Source organism: Mobula hypostoma, chromosome 2 (assembly GCF_963921235.1).
Source record: "Mobula hypostoma chromosome 2, sMobHyp1.1, whole genome shotgun sequence".
Taxonomy (NCBI): Eukaryota; Metazoa; Chordata; class Chondrichthyes; order Myliobatiformes; family Myliobatidae; genus Mobula; species Mobula hypostoma.
Genome location: NC_086098.1, coordinates 138403311 through 138416051, shown reverse-complemented (window position 1 = coordinate 138416051; position 12741 = coordinate 138403311). Strand labels below are relative to the sequence as shown.

The 12741-nt window shown below is 42.1% G+C and overlaps 1 protein-coding gene across 6 annotated transcripts in view; it reads left to right on the top strand.

The window, feature by feature from the left end:
• The window catches only part of LOC134342520 (uncharacterized), a 137293-nt gene that overhangs the window by 60212 nt on the left and 64340 nt on the right, over positions 1–12741 (top strand). For all 6 annotated transcript variants that reach the window (XR_010017038.1, XM_063040766.1, XM_063040764.1 and 3 more), the window contains one exon: positions 11736–11857. Coding sequence is in view for 5 of the 6 variants with exons in the window: in XM_063040766.1 (XP_062896836.1) it covers positions 11736–11857 (122 nt within the window). In the remaining variant the exon portion in view is untranslated. The remainder of the gene's footprint in view (positions 1–11735; positions 11858–12741) is intronic.

Sequence of the window (12741 nt, the reverse complement as noted above, 5' to 3'; positions counted from 1 at the left end):
ATCATGGCTTTCCACATCGAACGATCCCTGGCAGTGTCGATGATATCTCACACACTTAGATCTGTTAGTTCTTTCACAGTGTCCATATATTTTCTTCTTTGCCTTCCTCTTCCACATTTCCCAGGCATACGGCCTTGTAATGTAAGGCATTCTATTTCTCCCTTTCTGATGACATAGCCCAGGAATTTAAGTTTCCTCTCATTTAATGTTCTCATTAAAGATCTTTTTGTATGGGCAAATTGGAGTACTGTCTCATTAGTTACCCTATCTCTATTTGATATTTTCAGCATTCTTCTAAGAAACCACATTTCTGTTGCTTCTAAGTTTCTTTGGAGTTCTGGTGTTATAGTCCATGTTTCGGAAGCATACAGCAAGATCGAACAGATGTAACATTTTAGTAGCCTAAGCCTTGTTGTCATAGAAATGTGTCTGTTGGTAAAAATGGGTTTATTTTTTGGAAGTTGGTTTTAGCAATGGCAATTCTTCTTTTTATTTCTACTTTACTTCTCGCATTTTGTAATATAAAGCTACCAAGGTAATTAAAGTTGGTCTTTTGTTCAATTCTCTTTGTTACCGATGTACATTTGGCAGTTGGGAGTATCCTGCTGTTTTGATATTACCATACATTTGTTTTTTTTACAGTTGATGGTTAGACCAAAATCTGCACTTGTTTGTACTACTTTGTCTTGGAGGATTTGTAGGTCTTCTGCCGCACTTGCTGTTAGGGTGGTATCGTCTGCATATCTTATATTGTTGATGTTAACACCTCCAATTTTTATCCCATCTAGGTTTTCTATTTCTCTGAGGATCACTTCACTTCAGACATTAAATAATTCCGGTGAGGCAACGCATCCCTGTCTAACTCCTCTTTGAATTTTAGTCCAACTGCTTATATTATCAATTTTTACCACCTCCATTTTAGTTTAGATTTTAATATTTAATAATCTAAAACATTTAAAATCTGTTCTGCTTGCAACTGACAGCTTTTGCACAAAATAATTAAAGATGAGCTTTACTTGTTATGTGTACATGCTTCCGGTGCCAACATAGCCTGCCCACAATTTACTAACCTTAACCTGGATGTCTTTAGAACCTGAGAGGAAACCAGACCAGCCAGAGGAAATCCATATGGTGGTGGCAAGAATGTACAAATTCCTTACTGACAGCGGTGGGAATTAAACGCCACTTGGTGATCGCTAGCACTGACCACTATACTACCATGCTATATACAGCAAAAGTAGGAATCCTGAATTTAGATCAGATTAGATTAGATTATGAGGACACACAGTCCTCTTTTATTGTCATTTAGTAATGCATGCATTAAGAAATGATACAATATTCCTCTGGTGTGATATCAAAAAACACAGGACAGACCAAGACTGAAAAAACTAACAAAACCACATAATTATAATATATAGTTACAACAGTGCAACAATACCATAACTTGATGAAGAACAGTCCATGGCACAGTAAAAGAGTTCAAAGTTTCTCGAAAGTCCCACATCTCACACAGATGGGAGAAGGAAGAAAACTCTCCCTGCCATACCCAACCACAGTCCGACTCTGAGTTGTCCGAAAACTTTGAGCCTCTGATCAGCCCTCCGACACTGAGTACCGAGCACCATCTCTATCCGAACGATTCGACCTCAGTCTCGGTCGCCAGCAGCAGGCGATTTTGAGGCCTTCCCTCTAGAAGATTCTCGATCGCGCAGTAACAGCGGCAGCAAACCAGCGTTCCAGAAATTTCTCCAGATGTTCCTCTGTGCTTTCACGTCTGTCTCCATCAAATCAGAATTGTCCACAGCTCCAATTTAACAGATACAATAGCATTTTCACCGGAGAGATGCGCGTGCATGGCACGCTGCTATCACCTCCTCCCGCCTACCCAAACCCAAGTATTGACATTTTTTTCCCATCCTAACCATTGTTACCTTTATATTGTACCTGACCTCCATCACAAATCCGCTTACCCTCATCTATACTGCATTCTTACCCCTCACAAATACATAATGTTTGCCTCTCTCTGCCTCCCAGCCAATTTTATATGGTTCTTTCTCTGTGTCTCTTTTTTGCCCTGCATGACCAGATCTAAGTTTAAGTGGTTCCTCACTATAGACATCTGGCTAGTTTAAAATACAAATTGCTGATAATAGTTGTAGTAACAGACATCAACTGTGGAGAAAGAAGCTGAACTTATAAACAGGCAAGTCTTGTTTCCTGTTAGTTTTACTTTTCCAGGGAGCTAAGAGTAAGAGTGGCAATTTGTAAAAAGGCAAGTCTGATTGATTGGGTAATTGGAGGGCACTTTAGCTGATAAAAGGAAGGTGAGTAGCCACTGGGAGAGTGGACCGTGTAAGAACGGGGAACTGAGGCTCTGACTCAAAAGGCACAGGTGATGAGCAGAATGGTTTTAATTTTCCTGTTATTCTGTGACTTAGTGTAGATAAAATGACAGTCAGGACAGTGGAGAGCTCCAGCAAAATGTGGGAAGTCAAAGAACATCACAGTCCCCGTGATGACTACATATCTGTGGGAAGCACACCCAGCTCCAGCTCAAAGAACTGGAGATGGAGTTAGACATACTTGGGATCATCTGGGATTCTCAGAATATCATAGATTAGAGTTTTAAAAAGACTCTAGAGTTTTTAATATATGTTGAGAGGAGCGGAGTCGATGACACTAATGGTTCTTTTTTTTTATGTTACATAACAGCCCATGTGTTTTTTAGTTTAGTTGGTTAACATTGTTTAGGTTAGTTTTTCTTTTGGGGTGTATTTTTATTTTTTTTTCTGTTTTCATGATTTTTTTTCTCTATTTTCTTTATGTATATTATGTTTGTATCCTGTACGATTGGGAGGTTTAATACCTGTGTGTTAACTAGGTTTATAATTAAATATGTTAATTATAACAACGTAATCCCAATAACTTTGTATCAATATTATTTAAATGTTATCTATTTAAATGTTTATTTTGCTTTTATATCATCTCAATGTGTACTTAAGAATGTATAAATAATTGTAGTTTTATACATATAAAAAAATGGAAAAGGTTATATGTGTGAAAAAAGTACATGATAATTGTGAACTCCTTATCCAAATAAAAATAAAATTTAAAAAAAAAAGAAAAAGAAAGATTAGAGTTTTAGTGAGGTGCAGGCTACCGATAGAATGGTAGGAAAAGTAAGGAGAATAGGCAGACAGAGAAGGGCTCCCTCACAACACATTTACCCTCACGACTGTTGGGCAGGTGTGTGGGGTGGGGGGGAGATGACCTTTCTGAAGCCATCTTCAGTAGCTGGGTTGGTGGCACAATGCCCGGCTCTGAAGCAAAGAAGGGAAGGGTGAAATCAGGCAGTGACAAGGAAGCCAATAGTTGGGGGCGCTGACAGGCATTCTGTGGCCACAGCCAGGATAATTTGTTGCCTCCCTGGTGCCAGGTTCAAGGATGTCACGCAGCAGGAACGGGACATTCTGAGAGAGAAAGGTAAACGGCCAGGGCTTGTGTCCATACACTTACAAATGATGGAGGCAGGAGCAAGGATGATGTCCTGAAAAGTGATTTTGGGAAGCTAGGTAGAAGGTTTTTAAAGCAGAAATTCCAGTGTTGTAGTCTCAGGTTACTACCCATGCCACAGAGCAGGAATGTAGGAAGTAAATAGATAGTGCAGTTCAATATGTGACTGAAGAACTGGTGCGGGAAAGCGGGCTTCAGATTATGGATCATTGGGCACTTTTCCAGGGCGGGTGGGATCTGTGCAAAGAAGTCTGTTTGAATCTGAACTGGAGGCAAACCAATATCCTTGGTGGGAGTTTTGCTAGTGCTACTCGGGAGGATATAAACTAGAGTGGCAGGTGGATGGGAACCACAGCAGTAAGGCAACAAGTGGCAGGGTTGAGGGCAAGAAAGATGGTATCCACATATCGACCAAAAGGAAGGACAAGTGTCAGGCTGATAAACATGGTGGGACTGAGAGTCTGAAATGTGTTTATTTCAATGCTGGGAGTATTATGAGCAAGGATGATGAATTTAGAGCCTGAATCAATACAAGGAATTAAGATGTTGTTTCCAAATAGGAGACCTGGTTGCATGAGAGACAGGACTTGTTTGTTGAGTTACCAATTTGATGTTTTAGAGGTGATGGAGAGGAGTTAAAGGAAGTGGACTATTCTCCAGTGCTTAGAAGGCACACTGGAGTGTTCATCCACAAGCAATTTGGGTGCCCCTCAGAAATAGGATAAGCTGCAATTATACTGATGGGATTATATGATAGGACTCCCCCACCCCCTCCAATAACCACTGACAGGTGGAGGAACAGATTTGTAGGTGGATTATGGAAAAGTACAGAAACAACAGGAAGAGACGTAGCTAGGATAAGTCCCCAGACCTTGATGGCATATATCTCAGAATATTGAAAGAAGTAAGCAGAGAGATTGCTGGGGCTTTGACAAGGATCTTTGCATCCTCACTAGCAGCAGGTGTGGTCCTCAGAGACTCTTGTGCCTTTTCTCAAGAAAGGAAATGGGGATAATCCAGGTAATTATAGACAAGTGAGCCTCACATTAGTGGCAAGGAAGCAATACGAGAGGATACCGAGGCATAGGATTTATGTACATTTGGAAAGACCTGGCTTGCTTGGGTATAATCAGCATGGCTTTGTATGGAGCAGATCATGCGTTACAAACTTAATAGAGCTTTTTGAGACAGAAAAGGTCCTTAATGAGGGTAGGACAGTGGACATTACCTGGACTTTAGTAATGCAAGTGATAACATCCCTCATGGTATGTTGATTCAGAAGATAAAGATGCAGGGGATCCAGGTTAATTGCAAGTTTGGATTCAGAATTGGCTCTCCCACAGAAGATAGAATAGGGCAGGATACTTGGTAGTGTGGAGGAGCAGAGGGATCTCGGGGTACATGTCCACAGATCCCTGAAAGTTGCCTCACAGGTGGATAGGGTAGTTAAGAAAGCTTATGGGGTGTTAGCTTTCATAAGTCGAGGGATAGAGTTTAAGAGTCGCGATGTAATGATGCAGCTCTATAAAACTCTGGTTAGGCCACACTTGGAGTACTGTGTCCAGTTCTGGTCACTTCACTATAGGAAGGATGTGGAAGCATTGGAAAGTGTACAGAGGATATTTACCAGGATGCTGCCTGGTTTAGAAAGTATGCATTATGATCAGAGATTAAGGGAGCTAGGGCTTTACTCTTTGGAGAGAAGGAGGATGAGAGGAGACATGATAGAGGTGTACAAGTTAATAAGAGGAATAGATAGAGTGGATAGTCAACGCCTCTTCCCCAGGGCACCACTGCTCAATACAAGAGGACATGGCTTTAAGGTAAGGGGTAGGAAGTTCAAGGGGGATATTAGAGGAAGGTTTTTCACTCAGAGAGTGGTTGGTGCATGGAATGCACTGCCTGAGTCAGTGGTGGAGGCAGATACACTAGTGAAGTTTAAGAGACTATTAGACAGGTATATGGAGGAATCTAAGGTGGGGGCTTATATGGGAGGCAGGGTTTGAGGGTCGGCACAACATTGTGGGCCAAAGGGCATGTACTGTGCTGTACTGTTCTATGTTAAGGTTGTTATTGTGGCAGGAGGTCTGTGACCAGTAGTGTTCTGCAAGAGTTCATGCTGGGACCTCTGTTGTGATATAGTATATCAATGGTTTGGAAGAAAATGTCGATAGGTGGATTAGCAAGTTTGTGGATGACACCAAGATTGTCGGAGTTGTAGACAGTGTAAAGAACTATCAGAAAATACAGCGGTATATAGATTGGTTACAGATATCGGCAGATGGAGTTTAATTCGGGCAAGTGTGAGGTGTTGCACTTTAGGAAGTCAAATGAAAAGAGAAAGTGTGCAGTTAATAGTTATCCCCTTAACAGCACTGAGGTACAGAGGGATCCTGGGGTCCAGGTCCATAGTTCAGGAAACATGGCCATGCAAGTGGATAAGGTGATAAAGAAGGCATATGACATGGTTGTCTTTGTTGATAAAGGTGCTGAGTACAAGAGTGAGGAAGTCAAGCTGCAGCTACATAAGATTTTAGTCAGATCACACCTGGAGTATTTTATGCACTTCTGGTTGCCCCATTAAAGGAAGGATGAGGAGACTGTGGAGAGAGTGCTGGAGAGGTTTACTAGGACGCTGCCTGGTTTAGAAGGTATGAGCTACGAGGAAAGGTTGGACAAATGTAGGCTGTTCTTCATAGAGCCTCGGAGACAGAGGGGAGATCTGACAGAGGTTTCGAAAATTATGAGAGACACCGTTAGGGTCGCAAGTCAAAATCTTCCCCCCCGCCCCCCACCCCAAGGTAGAAACGTCAAACACTAGAGGATGTGCTTTTAAAGTTAGAGGGATGAAATTTAAAAGGTGACACTAGAGGCAGGTTTTATTTATGTAGCGACTGGTAAATGCTACATGTAGCGATAGTTACCAGGAGTAGTAGTGGAATCAGGCAGTCTGGTAGAGTTTGAGGCTGTTAGGTAGACACATGAAGTTCAAAGGAATGGAGGGATATGGATGTTACACAGGAAGATATTTAGTTTAAATTCGAATCAAGATCAGCACAACATCCTTGGCCAACTAGTCTGTCCAATGCTTCACGTCAATGATCCTTCATTAGAACTAGGATAAGTTAGAAAGCAAACATATTTTCAGTTATGGTGAAAGGGGTAAGGTGAACGAAGAGATAGATATTGAATCACATAAATGGAGGTTGTGCAGTTGACCTACCAGAGTGGATGCAAATGAACAATCCTGGAACTACGAGATATTAAAAACTGCATTTGGTATGTTGAGAATGCTGTAAATACTCAGATCACGTGGAAAGAAAAAAGTCTGGGTTAATGTCACAGGTTGATCTTTCATCAGAACTGGTTGGTTGAGTTTTGAGGCAGTTAACAGGATGGTTAAAGGGGCTTCTGTTAGAGGTATTCAAAATTGAACAATTTTATTAGAGCAATAAAGGAAACCAAAGTGGGCTAAAAGTTAGTGGTGTAAATAATTGGCAAAATAATTAGTAGAATTGATTTTACTCCTGACTGTTGAAATCTGGACAGCACTATTTAAACTGGTGATGGAATCAATTTCCTTTGGAACTTCCAAGAAACAACTGGATTTTCTTGAAAAGGACTAATGGGGAAGGACTTGGATTTGGGCCTGAATAGCATCTCCCGTTCAAAGAACCAGTAGAGGTTTAAGAATGGTAGAGAATGGATTATCGAACCTGTACCTTGTACTTCCTGTACAAAAATGTTCAGCTATAAGCTAACCCTGGGTGGTAGGAGAATTACAGTATAATTGATAAGTACGTGAGAGAGAATAGATCATTTGGAAACAAGTGGGGAAGAGGCGTTGGTGGGATTGCTTTGAGACCCAGTTTGGGCTTTGCAGGTTACATAATTCTCCCTCTAGCACAAGAGAAAGTATGGATGGAGTAGCCTGCTTCTTTTGGATTCTGAGATTTAAACATAAAGATTGGCTGTTATTTTCCCCTTCAATAAAAATTGGCAATGGACCACTAGTGTGAAGATTCTGTTGAAACGCAAGTATTTTGCAGAAGTAGAAATCTGTCCTCTGTCACATGACACAACATAGCAGCGTGTGTTTATCTTGACTTGCCCCAATCAAAGAGAATTTTGAAAGTAACAAAAGCCACAATGATGTTAATTTAGCATATGCAACCAAGGTTGTATTTCTGTTCCATAGAAGAATATGGCTTTGAATCTGAGCCCAACAAGACTTGCCTAGGCTTCGACGAAGAATTCTGCAGATGCTGGAAATTCAAACAACACACATCAAAGTTGCTGGTGAACGCAGCAGGCCAGGCAGCATCTCTAGGAAGAGGTACAGTCGATGTTTCGGGCCGAGACCCTTCGTCAGGACTAACTAAAAGAAGAGCTAGTAAGAGATTTGAAAGTGGGAGGGGGAGTGGGAGATCCGAAATGATAGGAGAAGACAGGAGGAGGGGGAGGGATGGAGCCAAGATCTGGACAGTTGATTGGCAAAAGGGATATGAGAGGATCATTGGACAGGAGGCCCAGGGAGAAAGAAAAGGGGGAGGGGAGGAAAACCCAGAGGATGGGCAAGGGGTATAGTGAGAGGGACAGAGGGAGAAAAAGGAGAGAGAGAAAAAGAATGTGTGTATATAAATAAATAACGGATGGGGTACGAGGGGGAGGTGGGGCATTGGCGGGTTTGGGTATCCTCTAACCTGATGGCATCCATCTGGGTAGCCTCCAACCTGATGGCATGAACATTGACTTCTCAAACTTCCGCTAATGCCCCACCTCCCCCTCGTACCCCATCCATTATTTATTTATTTATATACACACATTCTTTTTCTTTCTCTCCTTTTTCTCCCTCTGTCCCTCTCACTATACCCCTTGCCCATCCTCTGGGTTTTCCGCCCCCCCTTCCCCTTTTCTTTATTCCTGGGCATCCTGTCCCATGATCCTCTCATATCCCTTTTACCAATCAACTGTCCAGCTCTTGGCTCCATCCCTCCCACTCCTGTCTTCTCCTGTCATTTTGGATCTCCCCCTCCCCCTCCCACTTTCAAATCCTTACTAGCTCTTCTTTCAGTTAGTCCTGACGAAGGGTCTCGGCCTGAAACGTTGACTGTACCTCTTCCTAGAGATGCTGCCTGGCCTGCTGCGCTCACCAGCAACTTTGATGTATGTTGCTTGCCTAGGCATTGAACTTGAGCCATATCAGTTGTATGCTGTGACATATTTTTCTTCAGCTTGGCTATGCCCCACCAATCCAGATCAGATCAGAAGATCACATGCAGAGAGCTACAATACTCATGGAATATGAAATGGAATGAAAGCAAGCAGTTGTGTTTAGATTGGGTCTAGACTCTAGAATAGTTATGGCAGGAATGGCATGGGCCAGGTAGCTCTCAAATTATTTATTTTATAGAAACATAGAAAATAGGTGCAGGAGTAGGCCATTCGGCCCTTCGAGCCTGCACCGCCATTTATTATGATCATGGCTGATCATCCAACTCAGAACCCCGCCCCAGCCTTCCCTCCATACCCCCTGACCCCCGTAGCCACAAGGGCCATATCTAACTCCCTCTTAAATATAACCAATGAACTGGCCTCAACTGTTTCCTGTGGCAGAGAATTCCACAGATTCACCACTCTCTGTGTGAAGAAGTTTTTCCTAATCTCGGTCCTAAAAGGCTTCCCCTCTATCCTCAAACTGTGACCCCTCGTTCTGGACTTCCCCAACATCGGGAACAATCTTCCTGCATCTAGCCTGTCCAATCCCTTTAGGATCTTATACGTTTCAATCAGATCCCCCCTCAATCTTCTAAATTCCAACGAGTACAAGCCCAGTTCATCCAGTCTTTCTTCATATGAAAGTCCTGCCATCCCAGGAATCAATCTGGTGAACCTTCTTTGTACTCCCTCTATGGCAAAGATGTCTTTCCTCAGATTAGGGGACCAAAACTGCACACAATACTCCAGATGTGGTCTCACCAAGGCCTTGTACGACTGCAGTAGTACCTCCCTGCTCCTGTACTCGAATCCTCTCGCTATAAATGCCAGCATACCATTCTTTTTCACCGCCTGCTGTACCTGCATGCCCACTTTCAATGACTGGTGTATAATGACACCCAGGTCTCGTTGCACCTCCCCTTTTCCTAATCGGCCACCATTCAGATAATAATCTGTTTTCCTATTTTTGCCACCAAAGTGGATAACTTCACATTTATCCACATTAAATTGCATCTGCCATGAATTTGCCCACTCACCCAACCTATCCAAGTCACCCTGCATCCTCTTAGCATCCTCCTCGCTGCTAACACTGCCACCCAGCTTCATGTCATCCGCAAACTTGGAGATGCTGCATTTAATTCCCTCATCCAAGTCATTAATATATATTGTAAACAACTGGGGTCCCAGCACTGAGCCTTGCGGTACCCCACTAGTCACCGCCTGCCATTCTGAAAAGGTCCCGTTTATTCCCACTCTTTGCTTCCTGTCTGCTAACCAATTCTCCACCCACACCAATACCTTACCCCCAATATCGTGTGCTTTAAGTTTGCACACTTATCTCCTGTGTGGGACATTGTCAAAAGCCTTTTGAAAATCCAAATATACCACATCCACTGGTTCTCCCCTATCCACTCTACTAGTTACATCCTCAAAAAATTCTATGAGATTCGTCAGACATGATTTTCCTTTCACAAATCCATGCTGACTTTGTCCGATCATTTCACCGCTTTCCAAATGTGCTGTTATCACATCCTTGATAACTGACTCCAGCAGTTTCCCCACCACCGACGTTAGGCTAACCGGTCTATAATTCCCCGGTTTCTCTCTCCCTCCTTTTTTAAAACGTGGGGTTACATTAGCCACCCTCCAATCCTCAGGAACTAGTCCAGAATCTAACGAGTTTTGAAAAATTATCACTAATGCATCCACTATTTCTTGGGCTACTTCCTTAAGCACTCTAGGATGCAGACCATCTGGCCCTGGGGATTTATCTATTTACAGTGCCTATAAAAATATTCATCCCTCTTGAAAGCTTTCATGTTTTATTGTTTTACAACATTGAATCACAGTGGATTTAATTTGGCTTTTTTTGACACTGATCAACGGAAAAGGACTCTTCCTTGTCAAAGTGAAATCAGATCTCTGCAAAGTGATCTAAATTAATTACAAATATAAAACACAAAATAATTGATTGCATAATTACTCACCCCCTTCAAGTCAGTATTTAGTAGATGCACCTTGGGCAGCAATTACAGTCTCAAGTCTGTGTGGATAGGTCTCTATCAGCTTTGCACATCTGGACACTGCAATTTTTCCCCATTCTTCTTTCCAAAACTGCTCAAGCTCTGTCAGATTGCATGGGGATCGTTAGTGAACAGCCCTTTTCAAGTCCAGCTACAAACTCTCAATTGGATAAGGTCTGGACTCTGAGTTGGCCACTCCAAGACATTAATTTTGTTGTTTTTTAACCTTTCCTGTATAGCTTTGGCTTTATGCTTGGGGTCATTGTCTTGTTGAAAAACAAAGCTTCTCCCAAGTTGCAGTTCTCTTGCCGACTGCAAGAGGTTTTCCTCCATTTAACTTCTACCTTCACAAACCTTCCAGGGCCTGCTGCAGTGAAGCTTCCAAGGTGTGGATTCTAAGAATCCACAGGATGTGAAATATAGAGATGGAGTTTAGAATTAAGCTGGGGATTGCTGCGATCAAGCCTTTCATCAGCACAATATGTTCGGAGGATATGGTTGGGAGAAGTGGAATTTGGGATTCAGAGGTAGAAAGAAACATGCATGGGGGGGGACAGTAATTGTTGGAATTGGAAAAGCACCTTTTGCCTCTGCTCTTGGATGAGTTTGTTGCTGCAGTGTCTTGCGTTGTTTTCTTGTATACAGGCAACATTGGAGCAGATCACTTCAATACAAACCAGTTTTGGAGATACTAATCACAAGATCGCTTTTGTATGGGCAAATAAATGAGCATGTTTGAGGCATGAGAAAAGGCAAAGCAAGATGGCCTCTTTTGATTTACATGTACACATCACTCGCTGTATTGTAGGCCTAGCTGTGAATAAGTACAAAATTTAAATAGGTCAATACCACTTTTTTCCATCTATAAGTTTTGGTAAGTTTTCCTATAAATTGAACTTGCCTGGTCATTAGATTTATAGACAATATTCACATTGTGAAAATTGGAGTAAGAGGGTTCAATAACTGTGTTTTCATCTTCAGATCATTAACAAAGTGGAGGAGTCTTTGCAGCCAGGGACAAAATTGGCAGTGTTTGATCACATTCCTAGCAATGCTGCATTCATCAATCCATTGGAGGCAATCATCAGTATCTGCCGACAAAGGTAAATTACAAAAAAGTCAAATAACGTAATACATTCAGTTATGTACATTTCTTCAAAGGAGAAATTGAGCTGCCAACACTTAGGTGTAAGATTAGTTGTGTTACCCCTTAGCTCAAACCCTCCCATCACTGGTGAGTTCACCAAGTGATGTCGACAGTTAGAGAGCCAACAGATTCCATTAGCTGTCAGCAAAATCTTACAACTAGTAAACTCAAGTGTCCAAAGGAAGTTGGTTGGGTGGAGGGGTTGTTATAGCAGAGGACAGAATCACTTTTGAATGTCTCTGGTTCTTTTCGGAATTATATTTTAATTCTTAGATTCTTAAGTGATTCTGGAGAGATAACAAGCCCAAGACGAAGAAAGGACAATTTTTACAAAAAGACATTGTATTCTTTTGAGGTAAAACTAAGTCTAAAGTGAATTTCAAAAAAACGTTATATAAAAGTCAAAGTTGCAGATAATTAAAATCTAAAATAAAAACAGAAAATGCTGCAAATTACTCAGCTGGTAAGGCCACATCTGTGGGAAGATGTGATAGATATAACATTTCAGATTGAAGATCCTTCCTGAAGACTGGGAAGAAGATAAAAGAAGCTTGTTAAACTGCAAGGAGGTGAGGACAGTGGCAGGTTTCTGACAGGTAAAACTGGGATGATAATGGGATAAACCACAAACAAAATTGTCTGGTCAATGTGTAAATGGGAGCAGCTAGAAGAAATACAGGAGTTGCAAAATGCAGAGCAGGAAGGTGGTGGCATCTGTTAGTCTCGCGAGACCATGGATCTGCGCCTTGAAAGGTTTTCCAGGGTGCAGGCCTGGGCAAAGTTGTATGGAAGACCGGCAGTTACCCATGCAGCAAGTCTCCCCTTTCCACGACACCGATG